This window comes from Microtus ochrogaster, linkage group LG3 (genome assembly GCF_000317375.1).
Source record: "Microtus ochrogaster isolate Prairie Vole_2 linkage group LG3, MicOch1.0, whole genome shotgun sequence".
In the NCBI taxonomy this organism is placed as follows: domain Eukaryota; kingdom Metazoa; phylum Chordata; class Mammalia; order Rodentia; family Cricetidae; genus Microtus; species Microtus ochrogaster.
The window spans coordinates 16,999,593-17,014,914 of record NC_022029.1 but is presented as its reverse complement, the minus strand read 5'-3'; the positions used below and the strand labels follow the sequence as shown (position 1 = coordinate 17,014,914).

Genomic DNA, 15,322 nt, shown 5'->3' with positions numbered 1-15,322 from the left:
ACCACCACCACCACCACCACCACCACCACCACCACCACCTCTCTCCCATCAGCCCAGGCAATGGAAAAAAAAGAACACTAAAATTCTGGCTTTGTCACATACAGACTTTACTGGGTAACTGGGAGATGTAGACTAGCTATTCAGGTCACAGACCTGCGATCAAAACAAGTCATGACGGGAAACTTATCTGTAGAGCAGAACACCCGTGCCAGGGTGTCCCAAGAGCTCCACGGAGACAAATCCCTCCCTGGTGGGCAAAACCACACTGGAGAATGGTAGGTCAGGTCCTGTTAGGGACGCCAGCTGGGAGTTGGCCCATGGTCATCCAAATCCCTACACACCCACTTCTCCTATTTCGTCTATCCCCCAGAGTGGGTGCAAGGAGCGCACGTGTGTGTGTGTGTGTGTGTGTGTGTGTGTGTGTGTGTGTGTGAAAGAGAGGTAGACAGCTCGTAGCCAAGGCACAGAGGAATGATGTAGAGGGAGAAGAGTCTAAGGATATGGTTGACTGGCTCTGCAGAGGACTGGGTCACGTGGCCTCTTCCCACCTCCTGAAGCTTCCTTTGCTGTCAGTGAGGAGGGCTTGAGGGGATTTTTGGGCACTGGGCAGGGTTCTGGGCATGAAGTGATGAGAGGGGTGAAGGCCTCCTGGTGAAAGGGAAGTAGAGGTGGGGTGGGGGCTATCTAGATCAATTCTAGGCTCTGGGGAGACCCTCAGTCTGGCAAGGCAGAGGATACTCTGGTCCTCAGCCTAGAATCATCTATGCCCTCCCACTCAGCCTGGGCAGATGGCCCTGCTCAGAATGAGGCAGCTGACAAGGGACATGGTAAGACGCAAGACAGGTCAGACCTGGTACTCCTAGCCTGCTCCTGTAGGTCTTACTACAAGGTAAGGGAGCTGGGGACCCCGAACACCGACAGCAGCAGACAATTGGACGGTGCCAGTTGGGGGCTCCTGACAGTGACTCTTGGACCCAACCTGGCCCTTCTAATGCCTCTGTGAAGCTCAACTGAGCCAAGGAACAAAAAGGCTGCATTTTGTTTAAAAAAAAAAAATGTGTTTCATAAAAAAAAAAAAACAAAACCAGAAAAGAACCTAGTTCCTAATGCAAACAATATATTTCAACATTATTTGCTCCAGGAGACACCATTTCCTGGCAGGCACAGGGTTGCCTGGTGCACAGCTCCTTCTCCTTAGCTGGTGGCTCCACTGGAGAAAAGCTAACACGTTCAGATCCTGAGGGCAGAGAGGCCTTAGGGGAGAAGTGTCAGCACCTCATACCCCGTGGGTCAAGCTCTGGGAGATGCTATGACCCACGTGGTTAACAGGTGCATTAAAGGGGCCATGGGCTAGCCAGGCCCTTCCTGGGAAATGGAATGGAAGACCTGGGGTCCTGGAGCCCCCCATGCCCTAGGGAGGCAAGGCAGGGCCTAGGTTTTCCTCTTAGAATTAAAGAACAAAGAGATGCTGAAGGGACTTGGGTCAGGGCAGTCTGGACAACTGGGCTTACTGCTCTGATCACGCCTTGGGGCCTCAGCAGACAAGTAGAGAGTCCAGAGCGGCCTGGCACAGGTACTCCCTTTAGCCCAACCTAGGTTCAGTAAGCCTTCCTTCCTGTACTGAGCTGGCAGAGATAGTAGATACATGTATGTAGGTGTCCCTTCCCTGGTGGACATTGCCCTTTGATCTCATTCCACCTTAGAGGTCAGGCCCTTGTTGAGCAAGGCAAGCTCACACCATTTCTCCTCTTTACAATCAGCTGGGCTGGGATGAAGCAGTTTGATTCCTATGATGCTCCCCAATCTTCTTCTGCAGAGTCCTTGTCCATCCCATAGCCCAGGAGGAAAAGGAACAGTGTGGTACTGAGACCAAGGGTCCAGGCTTCCACTTCCATTGGTGGTCCTTGCCTTGCAGGTAGAATCCACACATTCACATACAGCCTCTTCCCCGGGAGGGTATGCAGCTGCAGGCACAGTATAGGTTGGAAGGGGTAAGTCAAAAGAGACTGGGGGAGGTTTGGGTAAGTGTGTCATGGTCTTGGATATACTGCAAGATGTCCATTTCATCCATAGCTTGGATCTGTTGCTGCTTCTGTGGTCCAGGCCCAGTTTCTGATGGGCCCACAGAGGCGGGCACTGTTGGTTTTCTGGGCAGTGCTGGCTTTGCTGGGACTAGAGGCTTGGGCTTAGTCTGGGGCTTGGGTTTAGGTTCAGATCCTAGGTTAAGAATCTGGTCCAGGTCCTCTTCAACTCTAGGGAACCAAAGAGAGCAGTCCTGGAATATAACTATATCCATGAAAGGAATAAGAACCTGGAGTAACACCATCCCCACATAGGCATGGGATAGCTCCCAGCTCGCCTCATGCCAAGGTATTGCTTGCTGGACCATCTACCCAGCACTGAGGAGAAGCCCAAGGGCAGGTCTTTCTGACCCTCCACCTCCACAGCAGCCAGGGTAGAGGCAGACCCTTGGTGGTGACTTCAGGCCTGCTGGAGTCTTCAGGGTACCCAGCCCTTTAGAAATAACTGCCTGCTGTCTGGTACAGACTCCTGACCTCCATTGAGCATTTGGGAATCATTATCACTCTCTCAAACCCCTACTGCCAGGAAGGATATACATGTGTCTGTTTTATAGAGAGGACTTCCAGTCTGAGAAGCTGGGTGGCTCACTGAGAGGGCACTAGGTCGTAGTTGTGGTGAGTCACCTGGGAGGCACACCGTGAAGCTAAATCAGCTCCACCCAGAGGAGCAGTAAACATGGATGCTGAGCTGCTGTGGGACAGGGTCTGCTGGCTGAGGTACAGCTCTGAGTCACCTGGGTTCTAGAGAGAGCCGAGGCTGGAGTGGACTCAGCCAGGACTCATCAGGATTGGGTCATGTGAGTCTGGAGCAACGACTCAGCACCCAGGTGTTATATCCTCAGCACTCACAGGGAGGTTCACAACTACCTGTAACTCCCGTCTAAGGGAGTCCAATCCGTCTTCTGACCTCTGAGAGCACGGCACACGTGGGGCAGAGATAGAAATGTAGGCAAAGCAGTCATACAAGTAATGTCATAAAAATTTCCAGAAAGATTGGGTGATGGCACAGTCCACTGGCTGACGGGACTGATGCTTCAGTAGTGACTGGCAAGGAAGAAAGCATGCTTGGGTACAGACGGTCCACTGCTCACCCGCTCTTAGCCTGGGGGAGCTCGTGTTGTAAGGAACTTGATCTCAGAAGCAGATGTGCAACACAAACCTCCCTTGACATCCCCCCCTTCCGCCCCCTTAGCCCACTCAGTACTGTGATAGACACAGCAGGCCAGGCACTTCTGCACTCTTCAGTTTGTCTGATGCACTCTCAAAATACTGGGAGCACATAGATACAAACCCCGTTTTACTGAGGCTTGGATTCCATGGCTAGGGTGACTCACAGGAGGCTGGCTTTTTAGAGGGCGGTCACCTTCCTGGGAACTCCTGCATAGAGGTCCCTTCTCCAGCTTGGGGGGGGAGGCTGTCCCCTGTGCTGATAGTTATCTCCACAGGTGTCATTCAGTCATGCCAGGCTAAGTGAGTTCGGCACAGCTGTGGAAAGCAGAGGACCTGGGAGGCCACTTAGCTTCTCCACCTTCTGGTTCCTCATCTCTAGGAAGGGGAGGGGAGCATTAGGGCTTACAGCAGACCTGAGCAGATCCAGCAGCGCCTCAGCAGGTGGCCACAGGCCACTCCACCTCTCAGGCTCTCTCACCTGTAGAGGAGGGGGTGGTTCGTGCTCCTCTAACCTCACAGGGACCTTTGTAAGGACCAAATAAAACAACCCTAGAAGTGCTAAGTAAATCTAAGGGCATACTGCACACACTGACTTGGACTGACAGTCATGGAATGTTAAACAGAGCAGGGAGCAGCTATAAGAGAGCCCCTGCCTCGCTCCTCCTGCAGGACACCCCCACTCGACTGACCAGAGAGGATATGAATAATGACAGGGACCAAGAAGCAGTCACTGATGGTTAGAGAAGATGGGGAAGGGTTCCTATGGAAAGGAGGAAGAAAGGTGGCCCTGACATGACTTGGCAGGATCCTGCAGAGGGGGTGCCAGAGAGCAAAGGCTGGGAACAAAAGGATTGAGAACAGTATGAGGGAGGCTGTCTTCCCTGGGCGGTATGACCTTGCAGAGGAACAAGAGTACCCTAGTAAGGACTGAGGTGGGGGAGGGGGACAGGAGTGGACAGAGGAGCATTAGGTCTGAACAATGCCCTGGTCCTGCAAGGTTTGAAAGAGTCCCAAGTGCACACAGAGCAGTGTGGAGAACTAACTGCCTGTCAGGAACCAGTGGCTTGGGAGCTCTGGGTTGCCCTGCCTGCTTTCTGGGGTGATCATGGCTTTCAGAGCCTGCTTGTGGTGGTGGTGGTGGGGGGGGGGCAGAGAAGTGAGCAAAAAAAGTCTAGGCACAGAGGGAACGGGGTGGCCAGCTTCTAGAGAGACCAGGCACGGTAGGGAGATGGAAGGAGGTGTTCTCATCCACGGGAAGGCTGCTCCTGCCAGTCTCTGCTGTGAGGTGTTTTAGCTTTTTCCAGGCAGCCACTGTGTCTTGACTCACTGGGTCCTGAGCTGCCTTCCTTACATCCTCGAGGGGACATCAAGAGTGCCCACAAAAAGCTCAAAAGGGCAGAACTATATTCAGAGTTCGTTGGAAAGCTGGACAGCAGCTAAAGGCCTGAGACCTATTTCAAGCATAGCCACGACTCTCTGGAGCAAGTCACAGCAGGGTCTGCCAAGGTTGGGAGGGGTGCCCTGGATGGCCAGCCAAAGCATGGCCAGGATCTCCACTCTTAGCGTATGGATGGTGACACGGGCCCCTCAGATCAGGTCTAACAGGAGGTTCAGCTCCTCTCTCTTCCAGACCCAGGTGGTATGATGTCCTGAAGTGTTCTGTGCCCCAGAGCCATAGCTCTCTCCTCCCTCCCAAGCCCCCACGAAGGGCAGAACTCAGCTACAGATTGACTTTGAGACCTGGGACAGAGGTTTCTTGAACTCTGCTTGGTTCACTCAACAACTCCGACATTGCAGCCTCAGGGGAACTGAAGCTGAGGTAAGTGGCTAAGAGAGTGCCGGAGGAGTGGAAGCCCACCATCAAAGGGAGTCCAGTCACTGCCTCAACAGGAACAAGGCAGGCACAAAGAATAATAAATTCTGGCTCCTGTTCCCAAGAAGCCAATTCTTCACCACCAGATGTCTGTTAATGAAGGCAGGGATGCAAAGCCCACATTCTCTGAGCCGTGATTCCCAGGGGGCTGTGCAAGACTGGGAGGCATAATGAAAAGGAAGGGTCCCAGGGACCAATAAGGCCATGAAATGCTGCGTGAGTGTTTGCTTGTGCATAAGCCTGCTTAACGCAGATGTCAACTGGCCACGGCATCCTGTGGAAATCGCCTTGAGACACCCAAAGAACAGTGAACGTGGGATGGAAAGAAAGTAAAGGTTTATGGTATGTGGGGCTGCCCCTCTGGCATATACCCGGCCGCCAGACTGCCCCATGCCTCAGTTTCCTCCCTATGGGATAACTATGATCCTGGCTCCTCCCAGACAGCAGGATGTCAGGAGCTAGCACACACGATGAACGATGAGCTAGTGAACAGATGCCAGGGGCCTCTGAGAGGTGTAAATACAAGACGCCATCGAGGTGACTCAGGCTTGGCGGGCACTTAGAGGGCTGTGTAATAGCCCGGGGCTGCTAACGAGGGGTGCGGTGCGGATGTCAGCCTCCAAGGACCACAGGCCTCAGTGCTATCTAAACTGCTCCTGGAAAGAGGCCGCTCAGTTTCATGCATATCACCAAGCACGCTGCATCCTGGGGGGTGCATGGATTGTGAGGTAGGGACACCACAGTGGAAGCAACTGGAAGCAGGGTGTAGCACAAGAAGTCAGGGAGACCCCACAGCCTGAGGCACGAAGGCACTTCTCCCAGCCCTTCTTTTCCAAGAGCTCAGTCAGGGCTTCCACCGGAGCTGAGAGGTGATTACCTAGGTTGACAAGAGTGGTGGCCTTGGGCAGGTGATCTTTCCTACACTATTTTCTGTAATTGTGGAGAACAGCACCCATTGTAGGGGCCGTGGGAAGGGTAAATAAAATTACCTCCTACAAGCTCTAAGGAAACAGACAGTATTTCTTTCACATCTGACATCAACCTTCAGGTAATAGATTAATCCTGAAATTCTCTGCCCTCTGATAGGACCCTCCTGGAGGGCTGGTCATTGCTCTCTCTGAACACGAAGTATATCAAGGGTCAGTTTTATTTGTTCCCCAAGCCACTTATGCCCATTACACTTGCTCATGAATTAGATAATTTAGTTATGCTATTACCTTAAAGGAGCTATTAAAATGGACGTGTGAAAAGGAAAGGAATGTAATTCTCTGGGGAACCAATGGGGCTGCCCTGGTTGCTGACAGTCTTCCCCCAGCAAATCCTCGCTCCCTTTTAGCCATGAGTGGCCATGGCTGCAGGACTTGGCCAGGCCTGGATCCCTCCCTTGTGGGCTGAAGCTAGGAAAACACTCTCTCACTTGGGTAAGAGCTACTGAAGTCTCTGGGGACAACAGTACCTGAACAGCTCCTTGGAGCTATCCCTGGATGTGGGTCCTCCACTCTCGCTGGTAGTTGGCAGCAGCAAAGGGTCACCCAGGGAGACAGCACCACCAAGGTCAGGGTCGTCAAACAGCTTCAGGGCTGTGGGAAGAAGGAGCAGAGGGTAAAAAGAAGGGCTGGTCTATCCTCGGCTACCAGACAACAGGCCTGCTAAGCCTCCTATTGCACTCAAGAGAGCGAGCAAAGAAAGCAGAGAGTTGGGAGACCCCGTAGGCAAGAGGGTGAGATTCTTCCGGCTCTGTATGGTGTGGGGTAGGTGCCTGCCTACCTGGCCTGTCTCTGTTCCAGCCCTCCAGGGCTGCTCTCTCTTGGGTAAGTGGCTTCTCAGGATATTGCACCAGACCCCCCTGCAAAGTTCCAGCAGGACTGGACCCCTGAGCTTGCCCAGAGGTACAAATGAGCAGGTGCTGAGGGCAGCCACCAGCCACAGATCTTGCCAAGGTCATGAATGGGGAGCGGGGGCAGCCAACAGACACTAAGTGTTGATAGGACCACCTTCGGTAAGCCCAGGTCTTCTCAACCCTCTCCCACCTGAGCCACTCATGGCAATCCTTTGGGAGTGTCAATCATGTCTCTTCTTGAAAGCATCTTTCCCCAGTGAAGCTAGCTAGAAAAGGGTCCATGACTGCACTCCCTCCCAGGATGCCTGCTGTCCTATGGGAACCCATGTTTCTGCTCAACCCTGAAAGAGACTTGTGGCTGTGCTACATTTTCGGGTGATGCTATCTATGTATCCCCAGCTCCCCGTGGGCTCTGAGATTTAAGGTTAGGGTCCGAGATTGACCTTCCCTTGGTGGATGCTCACCAGGCATGGGATGAATCAGAAAGTTACCATCGATTCTCTCCTTGGGGAAGAGAACCTGGGCAGGCATGAGGAGGGTTCAGAGAGACAGGTGGAGGAGTCCCAAAGCCACTGAGCCCTCCCTGTGAACCCTGCACCATGCCTTGCAGTAGAGTCTATGGGAGTGGCATGCAGTCATTCAAATTAAACACTTTACAGAGTAGCATGCATGCCCAAGGTGGGCCAGATCCTCTTTCCATTAAACAGTTCTAGTGCCCAGGTGACTACAGAGGTAACCAGGGAACTATGTCTTTAAGCAACCAAAAAAAAAAAAAAAAAGTCATTCTCTTCCTGTATAGGACATTCATACACTGGTTATGAGGTTCTAATTGGCCAGCATAAAATCTCTACATACCTAATCTGTATTTCATCTAAACAGGACAAAGATGAGAACCACTTGCTCGGGGACACAGGCAGTCAACAAACTCTAGGCCAACAGCAGGAACAACAACAGTACTTACAGTCCTGTGTGGTCTCCAGAGGTCTCTGGGGAGATGCCTTATTGCCTGGGCTAAAGAGCCCTGTGTCTGGATCCACCTCCTCATCAAAGATGGTGAGCCGAGGTGAAGGTTTGGGCCTTATGGCCACTTCTGGGCGTTTCTTGGGCTTCTTGGAGCTGGAAATAAAACACAAGGTAAGGAGTCTCATGAGTGCACAGGTGTGGCCCACTAGTCAACCCCAGGTTCTCAGCTCGGCTGGGACTGTCTGGATGCCAGGGGCCATAGAAGAGAGGGTCAGCAGAGGACCACAGGAAGATCTGGGACAGCCCAACCAGAGCAATCTTAGCAGGAGGAGCAACCTCAGTGATCCTCAAATCTCCAACCTACAGGTCCTCTTGACCCAAGAGAAGGACAATGAAAAGAATAGGGGGTGAGCGTGTACCAGGAATAAGCTTTGCCAAAAATCTGACTATCGAGTGGAGAGTCACTGACTGCTTGAAGCAGTCACAATCTATGCTCAGGTGTGATGGGCACTGGGAAGGGTAGGGAGAAGTGAGGGGCTATCTGGATTAGTCACTGATGGCTAGATAGTTCCTAACTCAGATGGTCTACTCAGGTGACCATGGGCCTGGTACCATGCTTCTCTTCTCAAGGTGAGGGTACCTGTGAGGTGTCTCCTGGGGCTTGAGCTCAGAAAGCTGGACTTCCCGGCCACTTGGAAATGGGGCAGATGTGGTCTGTGGCTCAAAGTTCAAGGGACAGGGCCCAGAAGGTGGGAAGAGGCCTGTTAGTGACTTTTCTTCTTTCCATAACAAAATTAAAGTGGGATTTCCTGCTGTATGCTATGAATATGTTTTATTACCACTGGTTAATAAAGAAGCTGCTTTGACCTATGGCAGGGCAGAATAGAGCTAGGTGGGAAAACTAAATTTAATGCAGGGAGAAAGAAGGCAGGGTCAGGCACTGCCGGGGAAGCAAGATGTGAGGTAAAACCACAGCCACGTGGCAATACATAGACTAATAGAAATGGGTTAATTTAAGATGAAAGAGCTAGCTAGAAATACGCCTGCACCATCAGCCAAACCGTATTGTAATTAATATAGTTTCTGTGTGATTACTTGGGTCTGGGCAGCTGGGAAACAAAAGCACAGTCTCTGTCTACACAAAATACCTAACAACAACACAATACAACACAACACAAAACAACTCCAGGAAGGCAGGGATTATTTGGATTTATGGTTTGAGGGTACAGTCCACCATGGTGGCAAAATCAGGTGACAGGAATATGACATGGCTGATCACACTGTAGCCATAGCCAGGAAGCCAAGAGAGATAAATGTCAGTGCTCAGCTTTGTCCCTTTCATGAAGCCTGGGACACCAGGCCATAGAATGGTGTTGCCCGTATTTAGGGTCGGTTTTCCAACCTCAGTTAGTCCAATAGAGAAAAATCCTTCACAGGCATGCCCAGAGGCTTGTCTTCGAGTTAATTCTAGATCCTGTCAAGAGCCAACAATAGTAACCACCACACGGCCTAAGGCTTTGTTTCCCACACATGTACTTCTCTCGACAGCGCACCTGCTGCCCTTCCAATGCCGCAGGTCCCCAGAGCGGCCTACTCCTCTGTGACGTTCCTCTGGCAGCAACCCAGCCTGGTTCTGCTACACCTGTTCACTAACTGATACCCTCTTGCCCTGAGATACTTGGAGCGGGAAACTGGGAGTCACTGGGAGGCTTCTGGGGTATGCCACGGTTTTAGTTCTTGATCCAGGTGGACAAGGCAACCTTCATGGAGCTAGATCACATGATCTGGGTTGCCTCGTGACACTGCCAACACATCGGAAACTTGGTTTTATTTTAACAAGTTGACCTCATGCCTGGGGGCTGCTGCCCACATTAGCCGGTTTAAGATTCCTGCAGACAGCAAGGTTTTTCTTTCTTTCTTTTCTTCTTCTTCTTTTTTTTTTTTTTTTTTTTTTTTACTGGAAACTGGGATTGCTTTCGCCTGAATGCCTGGCAGCCAGTTCCACTGCAGTGAGGTCAGCTCTGAGCTCATGCTGGCAAACTGCACAGAGGCTGCCCGTTGCCAAAAATTGTAGCAGGTCTTTGGGTGCTGCAAGGCCAGGGACTCTGACCTGACTATTAGATCTATGTGCTGGCTAGTTTTTATGCCAATTGGACACAAGGTAGGGTCATCTGGGAAGAAGGAATTTTAGTGGAGAAAATGCCTCCATCAAGTTGACTAGTAGGTAAATCCATCGGCCATCTTCTTAATCGAAGACTGATATGGGAGGGCTCAGCTCACTGTGGGAGGTACCACCACAAGGCAGGCGGTCCTGGGTTGTATACGCGGTCCTGGGTTGTATACGAAAGCAGGATGAACAAGCCACAGAGAGCAAGCTTGGGTCCATGGCAGCAGCACACTCCTCCACAGCCTCCCCATCAGCTCCCACCTCCAGGTTCCTGCCTTGAGTTCCTGCCCTGGTTTCTCTGGATGATGGATAGACCACAAGTTGTAAGATGAAATAAACCCTTCCCTCCCCACGTTGATGTTGGTCATAGTGTCTTATCACAGTGATAGAAATCGTAACTAAGACACCAGCCTAGCCTACAGTCACAGATGAGAGCGGAGAAGCTGTGGAAGCCAGGAAGGGGCTTATCTGGAAGTCTCAGCGCTCTGGGTTACACCTGTCAGGTCAGCCTCGTTGGCCAGACAGAGAAGCAATGGTTCAGAAGAGTCGAGTGTCTGGTGGAGGCCACACAGCAGACTGAACACTTTGGGGCTGCCTGTAGGGTGGTTATTACTTATGATCCCATGCTCTTGCTCCTTACTTTAAATGTCCCATGAATAAGACTGACCTTGCTCTCCTCAGGAGAGGAAGGGACACATTCCAAAGGCAACGGCAGCATCTGTGTCCCTATTCTAGTATCTGTACTTTGCCCATCAACACAGGCCACCAGGATGAAGTGCTAAGCTCTGCCTGTGGCGCTGGGGTGAGCGAAGGGAACCAGCATCTCTAGCCTAACAGTGCGCATCCTCTGGAAGCCCAAGCTCCAGCTCCTCTCAGACCCTGCAGTGTGGACTTGGCTGTTCCTCATGGGGCGGCTCCCTTCATCTTATCCCCTAATAGGGGATGCTAACAGAGGCTATGGTCCTAGCAAGGATGGACCATAGTTCAGACTCCCTGTGCCCAATGCCTGGAGGTCCCTGGGAGCTGGGAGCCTTTCTCTGTGGGATAGAACCATCAGTTGGGTTTGGGATCCCCTGGACCAGCCTTGGAGGATGGGAAGAGAAATGTGGGCTCTGTTCCATCATCAATATATCCCTTACTCACCTATGCTAACATCGTCTGCTTGGTCCCTGGCCCTGGACCCAGCAGGCACCACAGCGGTGGTAGGCAGAGAACTCCATCTATGCGCATGCCAGCATCTGGCCCATCAGTTCCAAGAAGGCAGGCCCGAGGCTGCTCCTCAGCCATTCCTGTAGCTTTGTCCTCTATGCCCTGGACTTCCCAACTCAGAAACCACCTTCTCTGCGGATCAAACGCACAGGCTACCCAGCCAAAGGCTCAGAGGGCAGGGAGGCAAAGTTCCCTATGGATCGAGATCAGCAGGAAGCAGAGAGGGCACACAGGAAGCCAGGTGAACTTCTAACCATTTCCCTACACCTACCCAGGCTGGCTCGACAGCACAAATGACACTAGACTGTCCTTCTGGGCAGGTTTCCCTCTCAAACAAGAGTCACATCTTTGTCCTCCTTGATGATGCCTATGATTTTTGCTAAACTGAAAAGAAGCAGATGTTTAGCACAGGAGCGCAGAGTCAGGCACTGTCTGAACTCTGCCCCACCCCGCCGAGCTGCCCTGCCTCTGATTTTTCAGCTCTCCCATGGGAAGACAAGACATCAAGGGATCTGGAGCTTTGGGACCTGGAAATCACCAGGTCTTGTCTGATTGGTCAGGAAACTGCAGAAAGGTGTTCCGTAAATACTAGAAGGACGAAGGCAGGCAGGCAGGCACGCATGCAGGCATTTGTCCTCTGTTGTAGCTGGATAGTTATCAGATAGAAGGGGGACAGATTAGCTGACTGAATAGGAGGGAAGGAGAAACAGGCAGGCAGGCAGGCAGAGTTATAACACATCTCTAATTCAGACTCTTTCTACTTGTCCCAGGAGGAGACAGGGAGTGAGGGTCACAGCATCAATCTCAGGGCTCATCTTTACAAAGCCTTTCTCTAGTCCATCACTGCTATCCCAACCATGCCCCCTGCCAGCCTTTCAGCTGCAAGCGGCTGGTCCATTCCCTTGGAGCGCACTCACCAAGCTCCTCCCACACAAAGGTGCCCGCGTTAGGTGATGGGACAGACATTCTCGAGATAGGTGCCTGTTCCCAGAGGTGTGAGCTGAGCAGCCAGCCACAGGCACCAGTCATTCCACATAGAAAACCCCAGTCTGCCACAGCTGGAGCACCGAGGGTGGAGTCAGTGGAACGGGGTGGCTGACCTGGTGGGCTGAGGTCAGAAGAGTGTCTCTAGCAGACCGAAAGCCAGTCACTCTGCATAACCAGGAACATATACCCCTCTAGGTGATGGTGGGGGGAGGGGAAAGCAGTTCCTCATGGAACTTTGCTCATAGACCACGGTCTGGCCTGAGGAACAAAGCGGCAGGAATGGCAGGCGTGGCCAGCGTAAGGGCCAGAGGGAGCTAGCTATATGACACCATTAAAAGATCTGTAACCTAAGTGATAGATGGATGGGATCAATCACTTCATCTGAGATTTGAGTGGCTAGAGCTCTGAGTGTTCCTCCTCCTGTGCTTCCTTAGGCCAACACCTCCACCCAGCTGTCCACGGACACTCAGTTCGCTCTCAGCACTGACAGGAGGCAAAGCTTCTGACCGATACAAGGTTTATTCTCTTTTCATCACCAGGGACTGGGTGGGGTCGGCAGCCCCTGACTTCCTGATGGACCCGTGCAGATCCCAAGGGCTACATAAAGAGGCATCTTGTCCCGCCGACTGTGAGAGGTAGGGAGGGGCCCCTGCATGGCTGCAGCATGTGTAAGCATGTTCATGCTCGTGTGCAGACTCCGATTCTCCTGCTGCGTGCCTGACAGGAGACAGATGCACAGCCGGGCCATGTTCGAGGCAGGCATGTAGCACGCGCAGGGAGATGCGGCAGCTGCTGCTGACAGCTCCAGAGTTCTGCCTCCCTCCCTGTGGCTCAGGCCCTTCTTGTGACAGTGATCGACACATGAGAGCAGCCTCCCCTCTGGCCACCCAGGGGCCGTGTGGAGCCATTCCAGATTCATTCACCTCCCACAGCAACCAGTGATGGGCACCAGCTGCCCTGGGCTGGCGAGCAAAGGAGTAGCAGAGAGGGTCTCCAGACATAGCCAGCCCGCCTGGGTCTGGACAGAAGGCTGGAGCCCACAGCCAAGACAGACCACCTTCAAAGCCAGGGCGATGACACACCAAATACGGCAACAAACATCTTTTCCAATGACGCAAATTTTCTGCTTTACCATAAAGAATTTTTCATGTCTTCACCTTAAATTTGGCTGTTTGTTCCAATTGCAGAACAATCTCAGGGTGCCACTAAACAATCTTTTTCTGTGTGTGCAGGTGGACGTGTGTGCATACCCGTGCATGTGAGCAGAGGCCAAAGGGAAGTTCAGCTGTCACTTCCCTGGCACTGTCCATCGTGGTTTTGGAATCAGGATCTCTAGCTGGCCCGGAGCTCAGAAAATAGAACAGGTGAGTGGGCCAGGGAAGCCCAGGGATCTGCCTGTCTCCGCCACCCCACCCCAGGATTCTAAACACGTCCCTGCACTTTAGGCTTTATGTGGGTTCTGGGTTTATTTGAGCCATCTCACCAGCCTAGTAAAGACTTCCTGAACTCCATCCCTGGCCAGCTTGACCTGCAGCAGCTCTACATGGGGCTCCATGGAGCAGCAACTGCCACGAGAGGTATCTACCCTGAGGGTCGGGCAGCCTCATGGAACAGACGGGAGCTTCAGGAGGAACTGGGTAGAAGACGAGCAGGGGTCAGCAGCTGTGACAGGCGGAGGCCTCAGGAAGTGCAGGGAGGGGTGAGACAACTCGGCACACCTGGGTCAGCAGCACCGTCTCTGAGCCCATTTTCTGAAGTTGGTAAATGGTAGGGAGATCTACGGAAACCCTCTGTAGTCTCTATGCAGCTAGCACTGGGCAAGGCCAGGGGTTTGATGCTGTTTTATGATATTTGGCTTATGATTATGAACTTAAGGAGATAGGCCCGGGGTGAAGAATTACCCTGGAGAGCCCTCATTGCTATGGAGCCAAGTGCCATCCTCACAAAAGCAACAGCCTAACTCTCCAGGTTTCCCATTGTCAACCCCTATCCCAGGGACCAGGACCTCAGCAGTGAGTCCCTCTTCTTACATTATGGGTGACACCATTTCATTTTTTCTGTCTTGTCCCCACCACGTACCACCAGGATACCAAGTGGGGTCACCTGCAGGGGACCATCCTTCACCCTAAGATGAATATCCGGCCCTGCTCACGCTGCAGTTATTCCAAGAGATAGAATATGCACAGGAAGACAAGGGCCACTTTACACAGACACTCTGGCCAGAACCTGCAGCAGACAGCCCAGGAAGCCAACCAGCAAACAGCCTCCACAACAGCCAGTCCCCAGGGGCCAAGTGTGATCAATACCTGCCAGGTTGTCTGTCACCTTCACTTCCAATTTATTGGGACCAGTCACAGAAAGCAGGTCAAACACACACCCTTAATGGATTCCCTAAGACCTAGGACATCTTGCTTTTATGTGCCCATGCTGACAGACCCAATGACAGTCCAACCCTGCCAGCCCTTTCGTCTAATGTGAGGCTTCTCATTCCTGCCCGCCTGCCTGCCTTGAGTCTCTGGCAAATGCAGGTGCTGGTGATCAGGTCCACCCCGCCTACTGCAGAATGAACAAGCAGCCTTTGTTTTCTCTTATCTGAGGATCTCTTCCTCTGTCCCCATCAGCATCCCCCAGTGTCAGCCACTGGCATGACTGAGGAAGTGGGCTGCCACCATTGAAGACTGTCCATCACCCACGGCATCCAAGCAGATAAAAACAGAGAAGTCAGCCAGGCAGTGCTGGTGCATAACATTAGTTCCAGCTCTTGGGAGGCAGAGGCAGGGAGATAAGAGCTCTGAGTTCGAGGCCAGCCTGATCTACAGAGAGAGTTCCAGGACAACCAGGGGCACACACAGAAACCGTGACACAAAGAATAAGCAAGCAAGCAAGCTAACAAAAACCTGGAGAAGTCCAGGCTTGGCATAGGTAGTGGTATCAGCCGGTTATGAAGAGTCCGGAACCTCCCCCACCACACACACAACCCATCAGGTCACTGAAGCGTATCAGCTGGTTATGAAGAGTCCGGAACCTCCCCC

At 52.4% G+C, this 15,322-nt stretch overlaps 1 protein-coding gene across 1 annotated transcript in view; it reads right to left on the bottom strand.

Annotated features, from left to right (window-relative positions):
* Positions 1 to 96: 96 nt before the first annotated feature.
* The window catches only part of Hs1bp3 (HCLS1 binding protein 3), a 32,064-nt gene continuing 16,838 nt past the window's right edge, over positions 97 to 15,322 (bottom strand). Inside the window, exons 5-7 of the mRNA XM_005360579.3 lie at positions 7,926 to 8,080; positions 6,581 to 6,704; positions 97 to 2,252 (exon numbers count right to left, since the gene is read on the bottom strand). Of these exons, the coding sequence (XP_005360636.1) occupies positions 1,997 to 2,252; positions 6,581 to 6,704; positions 7,926 to 8,080 (535 nt within the window). The 3' untranslated portion in view covers positions 97 to 1,996. The remainder of the gene's footprint in view (positions 2,253 to 6,580; positions 6,705 to 7,925; positions 8,081 to 15,322) is intronic.